This window comes from Vipera berus (assembly GCF_964194415.1).
Source record: "Vipera berus genome assembly, chromosome: Z".
NCBI classification, from domain to species: domain Eukaryota; kingdom Metazoa; phylum Chordata; class Lepidosauria; order Squamata; family Viperidae; genus Vipera; species Vipera berus.
In genome coordinates this window covers 69532771-69553909 of record NC_138205.1, presented here as the reverse complement: position 1 = coordinate 69553909, position 21139 = coordinate 69532771, and the positions used below count along the sequence as shown (strand labels likewise).

General features: G+C 41.6%; 1 protein-coding gene across 1 annotated transcript in view; it reads right to left on the bottom strand.

Annotated features, from left to right (window-relative positions):
- The window catches only part of GLI3 (GLI family zinc finger 3), a gene marked incomplete at its 5' end in the record, with an annotated part of 336414 nt that overhangs the window by 237827 nt on the left and 77448 nt on the right, over positions 1–21139 (bottom strand). The window contains one exon of the mRNA XM_081343170.1: positions 12277–12519. Coding sequence (XP_081199296.1) covers positions 12277–12519 — 243 coding nt within the window. The remainder of the gene's footprint in view (positions 1–12276; positions 12520–21139) is intronic.

Here is a 21139-nt window from a genome sequence, read left to right as displayed (position 1 = left end):
GCAAACCTTTTAGAGACCAAGTGCCCAAACTGCAACCCAAAAACCACTTATGTATCATCGGGTGCTGGGTGGGTGTGGCTCATTGGGTGGGCGTGGCCCATTGGGTGGGCATGGTCAGGGTGAACGTGGCTACCTTGATGTTTCTCATGGGGAGGGACACCTATGGGGCCCAAGCAGGGTTGGGGGAGATCCAGGGGGGCTCTGGTGGGTGGGATGGTGGGCAGAAGGCTTATCCTGTGGGGTAAGGTGAGGCAAGGCAGGGGGCAGGGCAGGGGTGCCATTGCCGCAGGGCAAGATAAGGTGAGGGATGGACCGGGGCGGCTGCTGCATGACACCATTGGCCCACACACATAGTGAGCGCTTGGGGGCCAACTGTGTCCATCAGCAGCCACAGCCTGCTGGCCCCTCAGTTTTGGTGTGACATGGCTGTTTGCTGCCTCGCATGTCTCACCCAATGTGGCTGCCAACAGGCCATGGAATAAGCCAGGCAGAGGTAAGGAACCAGTATACTGGTTTCTTACCGCCACCCAGCTTGTTCTGTGGCCTCATGGCACTGGGAAGGAGGTGGCAAATGGCCATTTCAGTGCGACGTGGCTGTTTGCCTCCAACCACAGCCACTTGCCACCTCGTGCATCGCACCCACCCCCATCGCAAATCTTTCCAGAAACTCACCGCAAAGGATGCCCAACATGAAGGATGCCAGCACAACTTCCAGGAGCCAGAGGGGTGCTTCATGGCAGTGGCACTGGGCAGGAGTCAGCAAACAGCTGGTTTCAGTGCAACATGGCTGTTTGACAATGGCCATTTGCCACCTCACACACCCAATGTCACTGCTATGAGGCTGTGGAACAAGGCAGGCAGAAATAAGGAACCGGTATACTGGTTTCTTTCCACTGCCCATCTTACTCCACAGCATCATGGCAGCGGCATTGGGCAGGAGGCGACAAATGGCAGGTTTCAGCATGATGCAGCTGTATTGTGTCCAATGCTGCTGCAATGCGGCTCGCCTGAAAGAGGCCATGGAACAAGTGAGGCAGGTTTCTCCCTCACCTGCCCATTCAGCTACAGCTTTGGTGGCTTTGTAGGCAGAGCTGTGAAGCTCTCTTCTGTGTCAGAGAAGAGAACTTTGCAGCTCTGCCTACAGAGCCACCAAAGCAGCAGGTGGAGTGTCGGAGGCTTGGAGAAGGAGGGTGCTGAAGTGGGTGGTTTGGCCATTGGCAAGAGCAATGCATCTGAGTGGGGCAAGAGCAATGCATCAGAACAAGTGGAGCAGGTAAGGAAAGAAATCCTCACTCCCCCAAGAAATTGCCTCTTTCCTTACCTGACTTCCAGCCCCATGCCATTGTTCCTTCGCAATTTGCCACCGCCACCATGTGCAAGGAAACAAAGGAAGTTTTTTGGGTAAAAAAAAGATCAGTGAATCAATTCCAACTTCGTGATCTTTCAATTGATTTCCTCCCCCAAAAAACTTGCTTTGTTTCCTTGTACGCAGCGGCGGCAGGATTGCGAAGGAGAAACAGCAAGGGGATGGGAGTCAGGTAAGGAAAGAAAGGGAGTTTCTGGGGGGAGCAAGGATTTCTTTCCTTACCTGTCCCACTTGTTCCGAGGCCACTTTCTGCTCAGACGCGTTGCTCTTGCCAATGGCCCGACCACCCACTTCAGCACCCTCCCTCCCTGAGCCTCCGGCACTCCATCTACTGCTTTGGTTGGCCTACTGGCCCCCATCTCAACACCTTGCCCACCACTGCCCAGCACAGCCACTCTGGCCTGGCATGGGAAGGGCACATGCCCCATACTCCTGCCAACATGCAGGGTAAGGTTGCCACCCCCGCCCAGTTGCCCTTGCCTCCCCCAAGCATTTTTTACTAACCTGCCTTTCAGCTGCATTCCATTTCTCCATTTGCTTCTCAGGCTTTGCCATGTGTTTGTGGGACTATGGGTAAAAAAAAAGTTGCATTAGACTTTCTAACTTCTTGAGATCTCATGAGAAGTTAGAAAGTCTAATGATTTTTTTTAACGATAGTCCCACAAATACACGTTGGAGCCTGAGAAGCGAACAGAGAAATGGAATGCAGCTGAAAGGCAAGTTAGTAAAAAAAATGCTTGGGGAGGCAGGGGGGAGCACGGCAACCTTACCCTGCACGGGTATTGATGCAGGTTGCTCATGGAAGAGGACTGAAGGCCTAGGACCGGGGCAACAGTGCACATGTTCACAGATAGGGCTCTGCATGCCATCTGTGGCACACGTGCTATAGGTTCTCCACCATGGTGATAGGGGTTGCCTGTTTGAATTCTAAAGTCTCAGAACACTTTAGCTTCTTTATTTTATATTACTTTGTCTATGTTGTGCTCCTATCAGTCTTGCTTAAGTGAAAATATATTTCCTGCAAATATTCCAATGTACCATTGTTATTACATTGTCATGCTGTTGTTTGTAACCAGTCTGAGCGATATTCTTGCTTCAGCTAACTTGGTGATCCATTGTATCTTCAGCTTCCTTGCAAAGGTGGCATTTGCTGTCTGTTGCTGTCTTCTCAATTCTACCTTTAGGTGCATTAGCCCCTCTGTCTCTTTCTTCAACTTTCTGCTCTTAGCCATTGCCAGCTCTTGTTATCTGCTTTGCCTATTAGTTCCTTTTTACACCATGTAATATGTTATTTTTTCTATTCTTTATTTGATATTTCTTGTAGGCCAGTTTGGTCTCTTTAGTATTCTTGGTCTATCAACTTTGATGCATTTCCTTCTCTATTCTTCAAATTTTCCTCTGATGCCCTTTTTTTGTCGTTAACTGTGGTATACTTACAACCCAACCTCTTATTTTCTTTGGAAGTAGAATGTCAGTATCACTGTGTGCAGGAAGGGCATGGTTAATTGTCATTATTTTTCCGGTCTTGCTATCCAGGGTTTTTAATTCTGTTTGGGTCCTTTCTCCTATTCCAGCAGGGTATCTAATGACTGGAACTGCCCAGGTGTTAACTGCCTTGATGGTATTTTCTCCATTGAGTTGGGATTTTAAGACCTTTCTCACTCTCATGTGTATTCACTTCTAATTTTCTTCTTGATTTCACTGTGCTTGATGCTGTCAACTTTAAGGATGCAGAGGCATTTGTAGTGATCATCTTCATTCAGACTCTGAATATTATTTCCATAAGCATCTTGATTTCTTCAGTTTTCACTAGTTTTCCTAGGATGATGGTGAGAGTGGCATATTTGTCCACTCTAAAGTCAACTGCAATGCCTAGGCTGTAAATATAGACAGTGTTGAACAAAGATTCTAGCTCTCATCCTCTTTGTAGCAAGTAAGCCCCACAACCATGTCAAGATATTGCCTCACTAGGAGTAATTATTATTACTATTAGAGATGGTCGCACTGTCAGCCAGACATTTAGATTATATTTGGCATTTTTATCCACCTGTCAAGTCTTTTCCAAGGACCCACAATATACATATACATATACACATACACACACACACACACACGCACACACACACATAATATTATGATCATTGCAAGAAGCTATTATTATAATATTATTATTATTATTTATTATAATAAATAAATAAAAAATAAAATATTATTTTCACAATGCCATGTACTGTTTGCTTTGACATTTGGCACTCTCTTGTTCCTCCACACTTACAAAATTTGTTGAATTCATAGACTTTCATGCCAGGTTTTTTAGTTTTTATAGAAATTCTCACAAAAAAGAAACAATGTGAATACAGATGCACATATACAAATACAGTTTCATTCCTTTCCTAAAACTTGAAATCTCTAAGCAGATTTGCATTCCAAATTCAATCTGCTTAAAAGCTTGTTCAGGGAGATGGTAATTAAGACACATGCATGTAGGAATAGGAATAGGAAATAGAAATTATGTTTTTTCCCCTCAGTGTCACTGAAAATTGCCTTCACTTTTAAATTCAGATTGGATATATATAAAAGCACAAATAAGACATCCTGAAAATGCAACATTTTCCAACCACAGAAAATGAAGAAATTACATAAAAGCTACAGCAGTTGTTTTCTCCGTCTGTTCACCAAAATTAGAAAGAAACATAAAACAGATGTCTTCAGTACAATAAAACCTGTAGTAATAGGAGGACCATCTTACAATTACATAATCAGAAAGCATTCAGCTCATCACAAGGACTATTTTAACAATAAACACATAACCTTAGAGCCCTGAACCTTTCATGTTTATTCTGTCTGCAGGCATTCTCTTGCTTAACTGAATAAACAATAAGGTTTTCTTCCGAGCAGTTTATCTTCTCAGAACAGCAAAAGTCTTGTGGCAGGGCAAGGCAGGACAGGATAGGGAAGAAAACAAACCAGGAAATGAAGTTAGATTGAAAAACTCTTTATTCACATTCCTACTGATATGGAAGCAAGCAATAACACATAAAGAGACCTTCCCTTGTACAGTAATTTGCTCTATCAGATGCTAGGACTATGAAGGATAAAGGATGTTATCAACAGATAAGCATATATTCTTAAAGGGAACCAAGGTCATTCCCACACCCTAGTGGAGAAGGAGGGACATTCTGTTAGAAAGCCTACCAACTATTTCTATTGGAGAATGTGATTTATAGCTAAATAGGGAGGTGGGAACTATTACACTGAGTTACTCTGAATCTTTAGATTTGGTTTCACATTTGACCATGCCAACATTATGTATCCAATAAACATGTTCTTTGAAGAAATCTCATGTCTCGGAGTTCTGATTTATTTTGTTTCATCAGTCAGAACCTTGACATTAAACCAAATCTCCTAAAAACCCTTTTATTTTGGGGTCCTGAGGTCCGGTTGCCTACCCATTGCCTTTGGGAGGATGGCAAAGACTCAGGGAAGATTCCGAGATAGAGAAAAAGGAAGAGTTGGGTGCAAACATCAGCGTGGCTCTGGCTGCCAGAATGCAGGCTGCTGTTCAAGTGGGAAGTGGACTGCTGGTGGCAGGGGCTCGGTTGAAGACCCATGTGATCCAGCCCAAGAGGTTGGTGCTGCAGGAAGAAACTCTGACCCTTGGAGACCTCTGTCAGGCAGCCCCCCAGCACAGGAGCACTCTTAAGGCTGAGTTCCAAAACTGACTTCCTGCCTATTTTATCCCATAGTCCTCTGTCACCTGCACTGAAGTGGAAGGTGAAGAGGCCAGCAGGATGGGACAAGTCTAGGAAATGGAAGTGCTTGACAGCACTTCCATGGCCACTCAATAGAAAGATTGAGAGAGAAGTTTGATTGGCTCGATGTCAAGGGAATGACACTGGCCGCACAATATGTGATTTCAGCTGGAGGGGACGCTAGGGTGTTGCCATCACTCCCATCCCCTCATAAAAGCCCAATTCCAACTATTATGGCCAGTGCAGCTTCCCCACAAACCAGACTAGCCTCAGCGTCGGGTCCAGCACCCGGGCAAAGTCCCATGTGAGATCGGCAGCTCAGGGGCTTCAAAGGGAGGATTTTGGAGAGTGGTTTGGCCGCAACCCCAGTACCAGTGACCTGCCTTACACCTCACATACTGGGCACCACAGCTTGTAGGCCTATCTCCCATCAAACCCACATTTGATGGAGACCTGGAGAAATTACCATTTTTCCTGAACCAGGTGTGGGCTCACCTAGATTGCTATGCCCCCATCTACCCTGATGACTCTGTGTTGGTGAACATAGTGCAGCCAACCTAGAGGGGGAAGTGGTCGAGTGGATGACCAGCCTCCACAATGAGCAAGTCCCAGAACTGTGGGACATAAATCTATTCATGGATCATCTGAAAGCCAGATTTGAAGATGAATCCCAGGCATTGCAGGCTGAAATAGAGATCCACAGCCTGAGGCAGAGAATATGTCTGGGAATTCCGAAAAGTTGGTGGTAGAATCCGACAGTGGCCAGAATGATCGCTCATCCACTGCTTTAAAAAGGGGCTGGACTGTGACTTATTTCAGGTGTGCACCTACCAAGGGATTCCTGACCAACTCCATGAATGGTACCGTATGGCCATGACACTGGATATTGATTGGCCCATTGCAAGAGACCCAGCACCACTGAACAGAAGCCGAGGCGAAGCCAGGAGATGTTGGGATGAAGTCCATCAGCCGCTCCTGCAGCCAGTACCTGCCAGGGCTCCCATCAAGTGCTTCAGGTGTGGAGTATGCCTGCCATTGCTGCCAAGCCAAAACAACTCCCATGGAGGGGATGAGAGAGATAGAAGAGGGCATGTCAAGATCAAGCTGTCGAGATCCCCTCTCCCTCCCAGGGAAGAGAGGGAAGTCCGGCTGAGTGCCTGCAGTTGCCAGCACCCTATGATAGTGACAATGACGGTGAGGATGACCCAATGGTAAGTCAAGCCATCCCATCCTTCACCAATGCTGCCAAACATACAAAAGACTAGGGCCTAGACAGACTTAAAAGTTATAATAGACTCAGGCTGCACAAGGTACCTGATCAGTCTCCCAACTATGCTTAAAATGGGGATCCGTGCCAATCTATTGCCCCTAGCCATGAAATCTGAGAAGGGCAATGGGTCTTGAATGGAAAATTCCCCTGCTATCCCTTAACTGAACCAGTGTGCTTGGAGATGGGACAGCATTGTGAGATCATCTGCTTTGTGGTAATTCAAAAAATGTCTGAGCTATAATTCTGGGGTTAGCATGGCTTGACAAATGTATCCTACCATTTGGTGGAAGAATGGGGTGAGGACCTTGAGACTAGCAATGGGGCCGCTCCCACCTTCCAAGGTCAGTCAGATAAAGAAGATAACACTGGCCGAGAAGGGAGAGCTAATAGAGCCATCGAAAGCCATCATGGATCAAGTGCCAGGGGTCCAACTCATCTTCAGGGAACAGCAGAATTTAGTGGAGGCTTTCAGTGAGGAGGATCCTTTACCTTTTGATAGTACATAATCTCACAGAGACACATACTTATACTGTTTTTTAAGAAAGAGACACAAAAACAGTTGTAAAATTCTCTCTGATTTTTTTTCCTAACGTTTCTTCACTTTCTGTGAAGTGATGATCTATTGTGTCAACCATTAATAAAGTAGTGATATGTGGTCTGTGGCATATTAATATGCCATATTTCAGGTAATTTATGGGTTGAAAATGCTAACACAAGATACTAAGTGATAAGAAACAGATCAATGTTTTCTACATACTGTCTTGCATAAATTGGTTCTTAATCTTCATTTTGACAAAATTGCACTTTATTTATTGATTGCTATCTGTAATACTCTGTCATTTGCATCTCTATAACTATCTGATTTGGCACAGAAACCAAACAAGACAGACACAGACTTCAACAGACAGTTGAACTACATAAATAATAATTGCAACCAGCCTGCCTTCCATTGAGGACCTGTACAATGCATGAGCCAGAAAGAGGGATGTGAAAATATCTACAGACCCCTCACATCCTGGACATAAACTATTTCAACTTATTTCCTCAAGACGATGCTATAGGGCAACCAGACAACTAGACACAAAGACAGGTTTTCCCCAATGCTCTGTTAAACAATGAATTCACACAACATTGTTTATGCCCTGGGATATCAAACTACCTAAGTAGGGCTGTATTACTTATTATCCTTCTGTCCTATTACCAATTTCCTTAGATTCTTATGACTATAACTTGTTGTTGTATCTCATGATTTACCGTATATACTTGAGCATAAGTGACTCGAGTATAAGCCGAAACCCCTAATTTTACCCCAAAAAACTGAAAAAAGTTATTGACTCAAGTATAAGCCGAGGCTGGGAAATGCAGCAGCTGGAGGCTGGATCCCCCGAAAGACATCTCTGCTGAGATGAGAGAACGGGGTGGCAAGCCGCCGAGAGAATGGGGCTGTGGAGTGCTCCACCGAGAGAATGGGGTGGCTTGCTGTTCTCTCGGTGCAGCACGGCAGAGGCTGGATCTCGCGAAAGAAGTCTCTGCCGAGAGAATGGGCGGCAAGCCTCCACCACCCCATTCTCTCAGCGGAGCACTCCACCGCCCCATTCTCTCGGCAGCTTGCCACCCCGTTCTCTCATCTCAGCAGAGACGTCTTTCGGGAGATCCAGCCTCTGCCGTGCTGCACCGAGAAAACAGCAAGCCGCCCCATTCTCTCGGTGGAGCACTCCACCGCCCCATTCTCTCGGCGGCTTGCCACCCCGTTCTCTCATCTCGGTGGAGACTTCTTTCGGGGGATCCAGCCTCTGTCGCCCCCTTTTCTCAGCTGGGCTCTGCCGAGATGAGAGAATGGGGCAGCAAGCCGCTGAGAGAATGGGGCAGTGGAGCGCTCCGCCGAGAGAATGGGGTGGCTTGCTGTTGGCGCGGTGCGGCGTGGCAGAGGCTGGATCCCCCCGAAAGAAGTCTCCGCCGAAAGAATGGGCAGCAAGCCTCCATTGCCCCATACTTGGCGGAGCGCTCCACTGCCTCATTCTCTCGTCTCAGCGGAGACTTCTTTCGGGGGATCCAGCCTCTGTCACCCCCTTCTCTCAGCTTCCTGGCAGCACATCCCGCAGGGGAGGTCTGCTAGGGAGGTGACAGTCCGGCGTTGTTTCCCCCCTCGTGCGTTTGTGTGTGTGTGTGTGTCAGACCCGCAGGAATGGCTAGTAAAGGTGGTGGCAGTCCGGCATTTGCATTTCTCTGTGTGTCAAGCCCCATGGGCCCGACACAGGAGGGGGGGACGCCGCTTCCTTACCAGCCATTCCCGTGGGTCTGACACATGCACGCATGCATGAGGAGGGGAAACGCTGGAGTGCCTGCCAGCTCTGCAAGCCTTTGCTGCCCCTTCTCTCCGCTGCCTGGCCTGAACAGAGGAGCTGAAGGGAGCAGCTCTGCAAGCCCCGCCGCCCCCTTCTCTCAGCTTCCTGGCAGCACATCCAGCAGGGGAGGTCTGCTAGGGAGGTGGCAGTCCGGCGTTGTTTTCCCCCTCGTGTGTGTGTGTGTGTGTGTGTGTGTGTCAGACCCGCAGGAATGGCTAGTAAAGGTGGCGGCAGTCCGGCATTTGCGTTTCTCTGTGTGTCAAGCCCCGTGGGCCCGACACACAGGAGGGGGGGGACGCCGCTTCCTTACCAGCCATTCCCGTGGGTCTGACACACACACACGCACGCATGCATGAGGGGGGAAACAACGCCGGACTGCCACCTCCCTAGCAGACCTCCCCTGCGGGATGTGCTACCAGGAAGCTGAGAGAAGGGGGCGGCGGGGCTTGCAGAGCTGCTCCCTTCGGCTCCTCTGTTCAGGCCAGGCAGCGGAGAGAAGGGGCAGCAAAGGCTTGCAGAGCTGGCAGGCAGTCCAGCGTTTCCCCCCCTCATGCATGCGTGCGTGTGTCAGACCCACGGGAATGGCTGGTAAGGAAGCGGCGTCCCCCCCTCCTGTGTGTCGGGCCCACGGGGCTTGACACACAGAGAAACGCAAATGCCGGACTGCCGCCACCTTTACTAGCCATTCCTGCGGGTCTGACACACACACACACACACACGCACGAGGGGGGAAACAACGCCGGACTGCCACCTCCCTAGCAGACCTCCCCTGCGGGACGTGCTGCCAGGAAGCTGAGAGAAGGGGGCGGCGGGGCTTGCAGAGCTGCTCCCTTCGGCTCCTCTGTTCAGGCCAGGCAGCAGAGAGAAGGGGCAGCAAAGGCTTGCAGAGCTGGCAGGCAGTCCAGCGTTTCCCCCCCTCATGCATGCGTGCGTGTGTCAGACCCACGGGAATGGCTGGTAAGGAAGCGGCGTCCCCTCCCTCCTGTGTGTCAGACCCACGGGAATGGCTGGTAAGGAAGCGGCGTCCCCCCCCTCCTGTGTGTCGGGCCCACGGGGCTTGACACACAGAGAAACGCAAATGCCGGACTGCCGCCACCTTTACTAGCCATTCCTGTGGGTCTGACACACACACACACAAGTCGCGGGTGCAAGTCCTCGGTAAGTTCTTTTTTTTGTTCACTGGAGTATAAGCCGAAGTGGATTTTTTCAGCCCAAAAAGTGGGCTGAAAAATTCGGCTTATACTCAAGTATATACGGTATATGGATTGCTTTAGTATCCTATGATTATCACTGAGTGTTGTATCTATTATTTATGACGATTGTATTTTATTATGATTATGATTATCACTTGTTGCTTGTATGTACACTAAGAGCTTATGCGTGGAAGACAAATTTATTGTGTGTGTCCAATCACACTTGGCCAATAAAAAAATTCTATTCTATTCTATTCTATTCTATTCTATTCTATTCTATTCTATTCTATTCTATTCTATTCTATTCTATTCTATTCTATTCTATTCTACTATTCCATTCCATTCCATTCCATTCCATTCCATTCCATTCCATTCCATTCCATTCCATTCCATTCCATTCCATTCTATTCTATTCTATTCTATTCTATTCTATTCTATTCTATTCTATGCCATGCCATGCCATGCCATGCCATGCCATGCCATGCCATTCTTAAAAGAAGACATACCAATGTCAAAGGATACTAGTTTTTTCCATATTTAAAGTAGGCTTTAAAACATATGTACTGTACATCTCATTTCCAGTTATAAAAATATATATTGTTGTGAAAAAACCACTGCCAATACAATGATCATATTTTAACATTTGTAGTGCATTATAATATAATCCAAGAGACAACAATCTACAATATCTCTAACTGAAAACTACTACAAAAATATATTTAGGCATCATCTGTCTGTTATGCAAGATCTAAAAAGACCTATAAGGCAGGAAATATTTGATAACAACATTTCACAAAAATTATTGGGAGCTGGAGAGAGGAGACATTCTACACGTGTTGTAACTTAATCTTAGTGAATTATTTATCACCTCTATACCCATCTAATTTCATAGCATTTATTCCCAAGTGAGAATAAATCAGATTCAGGCTATGAAAACATTTAGCTTTCATCTTAATACAATACAGCAAACTGTGATTTTGATTATGACCTAGCAAAGTCACAATTATCCATAAATATTAACACATAGGATATTCTGATCATTTGCTTTTTAATAGTTTTTCAGAACAATAAACTTTTAAAGATAAGAATACTCAGTAAAGTTTAGTGGGGAAGCTATTAATGGGCACCTGTCTTCTCCAGTATATTAAAAATCTAGTATACATTCAGAACTCAGTTACAATTTAATACAGACACAGAACCGAAACGTTTTCCATGAACTTCAGTGTAAACTAATGCACTTCCTTATCCATCCTTATCATTTATCTTTTATTATCTCATTTTGTTTTTTTAAAAGACTGTTCAATCATCACTATTGTGCAAGACACACTTTGTCAGTAGTGTGATAGGTGAACATTCTTCTTTATTACTAGCCTAACTGATGAAGGAATAAAGGCCACAATGAAAAAGAGAAATGCAGTAATTAGCTATCCTGGATAATAACTTTTTGCCTCAAAACTCTAACGTTCTGTATGAATTTGGGAAGGAATATCAAAGGAGTAACGATTAAGAATGACCCCCAGTCTACCCGCTTTTCATGGGACTTAGTTTATCATTTGTTTTGAGAGCATGAAGTGTTAAATGGAAAGTACAAATCACAGAAGGTGATGAATCCATTACATAAAGATACAGGCTAAAACTTCAATATGTAGAAACATATTTTTTTACAGGCAAAGAGTGTGGAAACATTTAAAGTGTTTCTTTTTTTTCATCTGTTTGTAATTGGAAGTTAGTTGTATAACAATCACTAACATCTGTGCCCAGGGATCACTTAACTTTTTAAACTGTATATTATGCCTGATCAAGAATTCCAAAGTTGCAATTATAGCATTCTGTCATTTTTGCTATATTATAGTTGGGAACAAAGCCAATGTCCTTGTCTGCACACTTCTACCACTATAAAAAAAATAACATGTCAAAAAATTCTCTTCAATTTTTGTAAGAGAAAAAGACATAACTTTTAATCCTTCCTACCATGTCTTACCCTCTGCACGCTATTAAGTCTAAGAAAGTTAGAATACAAAAATTCTTTTTATTTCTTGTACAGTTTTTAGGACTGAGCTGGAGCAGCACAAGAACACAATGTAGCAAAAAAATGATTCAATCCATCTTATTCAGAAGGCATTTTGGCATATGCACCTTTTGTTAACTGTGAATTCTTTCTTCCTGTCTCCTTCTCTCCCTACCACCTTCCATTTCTCAAAACAAAATTATAAATTATATAATCAACTTTTATATATGAACTTTCTTGCAGAAATGTTAAATACAATTGAAAATGTAAATGGAAAATAAGAGCTAGTAAAACCTCTCTCATATGTCTTTAAAAAATGAAGATATTGTAAGTTTTACTTACGATAAGGAGGATCCATATAACCATTCCTGGGATCCATGGCAAAGACTGTCCCACGATAAGGTACTGAAGGCTCAGGAAGGTGTGATACAGATCCATGGATCTCCTTTTTGATTAAAGAAGCCCTTTCTTCACTAGATGTGGAAGGTTCTTCACTGATTTTACTGAGGCCTTGTCCACTTTGTGGCTGCATTGTAATTGCGTTTCTTCTCTCTCTGTGATAGGTTTGTCCAGGACTTTCATCCTCTACGGAGGAAAAGAGAAAAAGAGGGAGAAGTAAATGAAACGTTTAGCCAAACTATGGCATTCAATCAAAGTTTTCTTTACAGGTTTTCCCAGCCTTCTAGGATGATATATGCTGTCTTTAAAGAAGTAGGTACATGTGTGGTTATGAAAGAAGTTTCCTAAACAAAACTTATGAGGAGAAGGGGCAAAGAAACTAAACCTTTAAATGCAAGTTGGGTTTGTGCTGGACAGCATCTTCAACTCATTCCTTAATGAATTTACCAGAGAGGCCATTAATCATACAGAAATGCTGACTGGTCCCCCCACGCCACATTTCTGGGACAAGAAGGCTTAGAAGTTTTGAAGAAAAAAAAAACAATTTGTCACAAATCACAGAAGACCCCTGCTAGCAGAAACTATATCAAACTTAGCTACCCACTGTGCTTTATACTTCCCAGCATGGCCCTTCATATCCAAAAAGAGAGATTGTTGGAAACAGAAAGCTCCTTGCCAGTAAGGAAAAATATAGTTATTAAATAAAAAAAATATAGAAGGACTTCTAATAAACATGCATTGAACATATGAGACCACATGAGGCAGAAAAGTCACCTGGTCAGAATTTACTACTTGAAAAGTTATTTCAGTATGTACTTCAACACAGACCATAAAACATGGTTGGCAATTGTGTAGATCCAATCCAATCAATATTCTTTTTCTACAAGCACAGTAGTCTATATTCTCAAATATCATATCTGTGTTAGTACATGCAAAAAAGAGAAAGCAGCAGACTTGACAAAGTTTACAAATTGGCACTAGAATTCACAGCAGAATGGTCCTGAAAGACCCCAAGTAGAACTCAATTAGAAATTGGGGGTATGTTTTCCCCAGCTAAGAGAAGCCAACTGCTTGCCATATTCTATTTCTCTTTCAGTGGCAGCACATCTCATTGAGACACTTAAACAAGATTACTGTAATACAGGTGGCTTGTTTTCATTCTGACATTTAAAAATGCTAGTAACCTCTCTAAAATGCTTCTTAAATATCTGCAATGAAGATTTTGTCTTTAACGAAAGGCAGTTCCCATATCATATAATTGAAAATACATTTGAAGCATTTAAGTACTCATCTAAAATATAAATAAGCAAAAATATTTATAAACATAATCAAATCTGGGAATTACAGTTGCCTAGTCTCTAGATCAGTGAATATCCATAACAAACAGAGGTTTACATGAGTTTCATATATTTTTATTGTATAATGTGTGATTTACTTAAATGTCCCATTTACTTATTATAAATAAGGAAGATCAACCTATTAAATTCAAAGACATAAATACATCTACTTATTGTTTAAGTTATAAAACACATTAACAAAAATGTTTAGGCACTATTAATGAAACAACATAACAATTAGATTAGTAAAACATTATTGAAAGTCAGAGAGGATATAATTTGTGTTGTTATAATTTGGGGGGAAAACTACCGGAGGGATTTTTACTTTTAAAAAAGTTTTAATAGGTTTAAAACTATTTCCGATGTGTTATATATTTGAAATACCTAATGTAAACTTTGAAACATTTGAAGCTTTGATGTTACATTAATTAAAATAAGCATTTCTTCATTTACCAAATGCCATTAGTTTTCAAGATTAATTCTCTTGGATTGAAAAGCTGGTCCTGAAAAGTACAAATGAAAGCAAATAAATCCAAGACTTTTCTCTTTATTTGATATATCCAAGAATCTTCTGGTGAATAATAAAATTGCAATGAAATATCTAACATGCTTATAAATAAAACAGACTGCCATTATTCTCTAAATTAACCACTTTTTCATAATGTATCCTTGCAGCTTTTCCCAAATTTTCACAAGCAAGATCTATTTTCCTTGGGTGATGGAGAGAAACGGGGAGAATTTTATAATATTCAGAAAGTTTTATATAATCAGGCAAAATTAGGTTAAAACACTGTGCTAAGTGATCTTGTGTTTAACTTATAAATGCTAGAAAGGTTATGGAGTTATGTTTAACCCCTACTGCCTACTCAATTTACCCCATAATATAATAAGGTAAACCATTATTACTTTGTACTGATCTCATGCTACCCAAACAACTAACATTTACTAAGAACATTTCAAAATAAACTGCAAGAGATGGTTGATTTTATTTATTAGAGATACATTAAATTTTTCAAAGGTTTCACCTTCTTTTCTTCCTGTTGCCCCTCATTGTGACCGGATCTCAATTACTTAACCAAAAGATTTTATACAGAAGTGTTATACAACTTCAAGCTCCTACAGTCTAATGAGGTAAAGGGGAAGGGAACAGAGTATTTGATGATTCCAAAAACATGAAGAAATTCACATCTCTCTTTCTTTTATAGAAATGGAAAATTGCTGGCCAAAATAACCATTTTTCCTGTCCTTTTGTGGCTTTTTTGTATTAATGAGAAATTCCGATGGGCTAATCTTTAGTAAGAGTTCGTTTCATGTCCTGCACTGCAAGAACTTCTTTTCAAAGGGGCAGATGAAAAACTTGACAGTGCACGCACTCCAGAGTACAAATAGCCAAGTAGTTTGAAATAGCACTCTCTACACTGAAAGGAAAACTTTGGGGCTAATAATTCTACCAGCTCTTATAACTGCAGTAAAACCACTTCAGTGAGCCAAACAGTGAAAGCTGCCTAATCTTGTTCTGTTTCAGCTGAATTGTTCAATAAAATTTAAGAGTCTCTGCAGACAAGCTGTGCCAGGCCAAATTACTGATAGAAACAGACAGTCCACCATGGCAACAAGTGGAGGTCTATAGCAAAAATGTAAGCAAACAAGCTCCTTCTCCAGCAGCATCTGCCAATTGAATCTTAAAGCCAGAATTGTTACAGCTTGTCTATGTTTAAAGTGCTGCATCTTCTGCTATCAACAGAAAGTGTCTGTTTTGCTACCCTCTACCAAAGGGAGAAAAAATGCCAACTGAATGCCACATTAGTTTCAGTCATAACTGTTTCATACGTTTCTTCAATTTTATTGTAGCACCAGAAACAGAATACATTTCCACCATTCCATGTGTTCATTCTATTTACAAGGACTAAACTGTAGAGCATTCAATCATTTAAAACTGTTTCTAATTCCAAGTAGCACAAAACATACATTGGAAAGGGACACTTTTTCCTCCAATACAAATGGCTTGAAACAAGAATATACTGAGCACGTGCAAAGTATTTTTTACAAATCTAATCTCTGAATCTAGGGCAAGTCTTCCATATCAGAACTGTAGATTCCAAATATATTGGAGCATTAACATGTCTCATTTTCAAGCTATGCTTTTAATGACAAAATATACCAGGACACAGTCTTTCCAGTGTATGTCTTGATTGTATGCAATGATATAAACAGAACCAAAGATAGAATTCATTTAGCTATATTTATCGCCAAAACTCTTTGCCCATCAAAACATATAACCATAAATATTCATGTTGATCAGCTCACTTTGAAATGTACAAAAACACATGCATACAAATAATGGGTATGTCCATATGTTAAACTTAGTTCAGTGAACTTTTCCATTTTTTCCCCAGTGGCCATAACAATACAAAAGATAAGTGAAATACAGTTTTTTTTAATTTAAAAAGGATCTTCATATGTTTAGTTGAAAGAGAAAAATATGAAATTTTAAATTGCATTTGTCTTTATTGATGTTATTATGTTGCAAGCAATTAAGGAGAAACTATTAGTTGTGATTCTTGTAAGACACCCAAAATATTAAAGTTAGGCAAGGTACTTACAACTCAATTGAAAGTCTCTTTCTTTGCTTTCTGGAAGCTCTTCTCTTCACTGAAATTCTCTAGCTAGTGCTTTCCTAGCTCTCTCACTTTCTGCCTCTAGTTCCCCCCACACACACCCCCTCTCTGTTACTCTCTCTGTATGTCTGTCTGACTCTCTCTCTCTCTCTCTCTTACTGTATCTCCCTCCTTCTCTCACAGAGGGTGTGCTTCTCCATCAGAGGAATTAAAATTGGTTGATGCCATGCTAAATTTAACAAGCTCATTGGTATTCTTCTGGTGTGCTTGGTAGTGAACTCTCCCTATTCAAGCAGCTCTCTCAAGCCAAAGGGTCAGGCAGCTAATCACTAAATCAAACTAATGTCACCCTATCACAATCAGCTAAGAGAAGGAGGGTTTATTATTTCAGTTTATGCTAAATAAACGGTTATACTAATGGTGTTCAAGCAAGGTCAACAACATCTTCAATTATAACACAAACTTAACACGAGTTGTTCTAAACCAAAGTGCTCTGTGTTGACATAAGCATGAGCTGTGTTGTGCAGATTGCCACCGGCAGGCTTGTACCGGAATGAATATTGTACATTTCTACTTCGTTGTCATCTTCTTTTTAAGCAAAAGGTAATCTTTTCTTTGCCAGAATTGGTGACTTGCGTAGAGACTGCTCATTCACCTCTCCCCAACCAGCAAGCTGCTCAGCTCAATTCACCTCACACAAAGGCTGAAGACTAGACCTCAATGGACCGAGTGAAACATGTTCAAAACTAGGCTCTCTATTGTGACTGAAATTCTTAACATCTTTTCAAAAAGCGGAGAATGCCTTGAGGCTAAAGGAAGAAACAGGCTAATGGTGAATTGGGAATACTGAGCAAATTTCCGAGCCCCTTCCTCCTAGCTTTTGAGGTTGAAAGCAAGCTCTACCCTTTCATGTTTCAAAGTCCTTTTTCCTCCCGCAGTGTCACAGAAGGATTTGAAAAGAAGGTAATTGTGCTCACAGTCTCCCTGATCAGAGCTTACGTCCTATTTCTGGTATTTTGGAATACTTCTCGCAATAATGGTGCATATAGCCCAATCCCTTAACCAGGCTGCACTCAGCAATTGCTCATTAAATGAACAATTGCTGGTATAAAATGCTTTTTATGTTCAAGGTCTGGATATCAGATAAGTATTCTAGTACTCAAAATTTCATTTACTAAGGAAACTTGCCATCATTAAATTACCAAAATGGAGCCAGACACTAGTACTCTTCCCATAGAGTAGCACTTACGGCAGATACATCCAACTCTTCTTTCCACTTAAAAAAGTACAATGCAATGGAAAAATGCTCAATACAACAGATTACTAAGAAGGAAGAGATTCCCCTATGTATAAAAAGATGCCTACATTTTGGAAACCCTGGGCTTCACATCTGAATGGTATAACCTTCTATGTGCTATTTCATTTATACTATTCATGTAAATCTCCTATATCAAAATATACCAACTAACCTTATTAAAAATTAGGCATAAAAGTCTCTGGGCCAGTCTCTCTCTCTCTCCCCCCTCCCTCCTCCCCCCCCTCTCTCTCCACACACACACACACACACACACACACACACACACACACACACGATGTTGATATATTTATAAAAATAATAAAGAGGGAAATTACACACCTATTTAGAAACTCTGTAAGATAGCCATAAGATTCATTGGAACTAGTGGCTTATATTCTAACTAAGAATGCCCAGGATCTGACCATACAATTAAATTCACTTTAAGAAAGAAAGTTTCTATGAAACCTATTGTTCTAACTGCATGAAGGATTAACTTTGATAATAAAAAAATATTCTTAAAGTAACCATTTTCTGAATACAGACACGGAAAATCTATCTCAGACTACACTCCCAGCCCAGCATAAGCATATAAATCAAAATTACCTAAGCAGATTAGCTAGCACACACTGAACTTTCTTTATATGTGATACTTGAACACTGTACTAATATTCTGTACTTTATTGCTTGTCTTTATATTAACTGACCTCACAATATTAGAATATATATATGGACATATATTCTTTTTTGTAATGAATTTTTGACTTATCAGTAATTTCTCATATTTCCTTTGTTGTTGAAGTGTGGACTGCATCATACAATTCCTTCACCACAGTCTTTAATTTTTTCCCTTGATAATTTGTGAGAGAGCACAGGTGCAGTATTTTGCTTCTCTTTCTGTAACACAAAATGTCTATGCTTATAAAAAAGGAAAATGGAAAAAATGAAGACTGAGAAAGGAATAGGAAATATTCAGGAAATGGACCAGATGCTCCTGACTGTTGCACAAAGAATTAAATAATAAGAATATTTTCACATTAAAATAATAATAATAATAATAATAATAATAATAGTAGTAGTAGTAGTAGTAGTAGTAATAATATAATAATGATGATGATGATGATTGATGATGATGATAATGATAATGATACTAATAATGATACTAAAGAAGAAGAAGAAGAAGAAGAAGAAGAAGAAGAAGATTGCTTATCTTTTTTTACAATTTAATGTTGTGAATGTATACTGTGTATGTAATAATAACCCTATACCATTTCAGACAAATGGCTATCCAGTCTCTTCTTAAAAACTTCCAATGTTGGAGCATTCACCACTTCTGGAGGCAGGTTATTCCATTGATTAATTGTTCTAACGGTCTGGAAGTTTCTCCTTAGTTCTAAGTTGCTTCTCTCCTTAGTTAGTTTCCATCCATTGCTTCTTGTCCTGCCTTCAAGCACTTTGGAAAATAGTTTGACTCCCTCCTCTTTGTGGCAGCCTGAGATATTGGAATACTGCTATCATGTCCCCCCTCATCCTTCTCTTCATTAAACTAGACTTACCCAATTCTAGCAACCATTCCTCATATATTTTAGCCTCCAAATTCTAATCATCTTGTTGCTCATCTCTGCACTCTTTCTAGAGTCTCAACATCTTTTTTACATCATGGTGACCAAAACTGGATGCAGTATTCCAAATGTGGCCTTACCAAGGCATTGTAAAATGGTATTAATACTTCACGTGATCTTGATTTTATCCCATTGTTAATGCAGCCTAACACTGTGTTGGCTTGTTTGGCAGCTGCAGCACACTGTTGGCTCATATTTAACTGATTGTCCACTAGGACTCCGAGATCCCTCTCACAGTTACTACTATTGAGCAAGGTACCACCTATACTATACCTGTGCATTTGGTTTTTCTTGCTTAAATGTAGAACCTAACTTTTTTCACCATTGAATTTCATTTTGTTAGATAGTGCCCAGTGTTCCAGTTTGTTCAGATCCTCCTGTATCTTAAGCCTATCTTCTGGTGTGTTGGCTATTCCTGCCAGCTTGGTCTCGTCTGCAAATTTGATGAGTTCCCCATCTATCCCCTTGTCCAAATCGTTGATGAAAATGTTGAAGAACACTGGGCCTAGAACAGAGCCCTGGGGCACCACACTACAAACCTCCCTCCATGTAGATGCAGTTCCATTGAGGACAACATGCTAAGTAAGGCCGGTCAGCCAGCTACGAATCCATCCGGTGGTGATGCTGTCTACCCACATTTTTGTATCTTATCAAGTAGTAGGTTGTGATCTATTTTATCAAATGCCTTACTGAAGTCCAAGTAAATTATATCCACAGCATTCCTCTGGTCCACTAATTTTGTCACTTGGTCAAAGAATGCAGTAAGGTTTGTCTGGCATGATCTGTTTTTGACAAACCCATGTTGGCTTTTAGTAATGACTTTGTTTGCCTCTAGGTGTTTGCTGATTTATTATTTATTTATTAATTAATTTAATTTGTATACCACCCTTCTCCCGAAGGACTCAGGGTGGTGAACAGGGCAATACATAATAAAAACAAGATACAAAAATTAAAAATTATTAAAAGTAATTAAACAACGATGCCCGTAATAAATTAGTACAGATTAAAAGTTAAGTCAATTTATAAAACCCAACCCCATCCCATCAGGTCAGGCCGGCTTGTTCAAAAAGGTGGGTTTTAAGATCGCGCCGGAAGGAGTGGAGATCAGACGCCATCCGGAGCTCGACCGGAAGATGGTTCCATAAATCTGGTGCACCCACAGAGAACGCCCTCCCCCTGGGGGCCACCATCTCGGACCACAATTTTTTTTCTTTTTTTCAGCAGAATTTCAACTTTCAGAGCTGCTGGGAAGTGCTACATGCTGTAAGTTTTGCAAGGGCTGCACCAAAAAAGGAGCTAGATGAAAAACTTGTTTTTGACAGGGAGAAGTGTGAATCTGGTATTACACACCAGTCATGCAAGAACAGAAAGGCATCCAAAATTACCTTCTGGTTGGTAATTCAATTATAAGGGATGTAAATTTAGGAAAGGACACAGAGGTTTTGAAAGAGGTCAGGTGTCTTCCAGGTGCTACTGCCAGTAGGGACAAGAAGCGTATTTCTAAAATAATCAAGAATGCCAGCAAAGACTGTGATGTGGAGGCTATTGTACATCTTGGCACTAACGATCTGTCCCAAAAAGATGTACTCTCTGTGCAGAATGATTTCCAGAGCTTGGGGCAGGAACTTAGCAGAATAGGCTGTAGGCTTACTTTTTCAGAGGTTTTACCAGTGTATAAGGAGCAAAATGGAAAAGGCCAGTGTATAGCAGAATTTAATATGTGGTTAAAGGAGTGGTGTAAAGGAAAAGGCTTTGGTTATATTAGTCGCAATGTCTATAGCTGGTCCAATGAAAAAATGTATAAAAGAGATGGTCTGCATCCATCCAAGAAAGGGACTGAGTTACTTGGCAATAAAATCACAGCTTTTTGGGAGGAACATTTAAACTAAATAATGGGGATAGTGAGTTAATTGATACAGAACATCACTGTCCCCA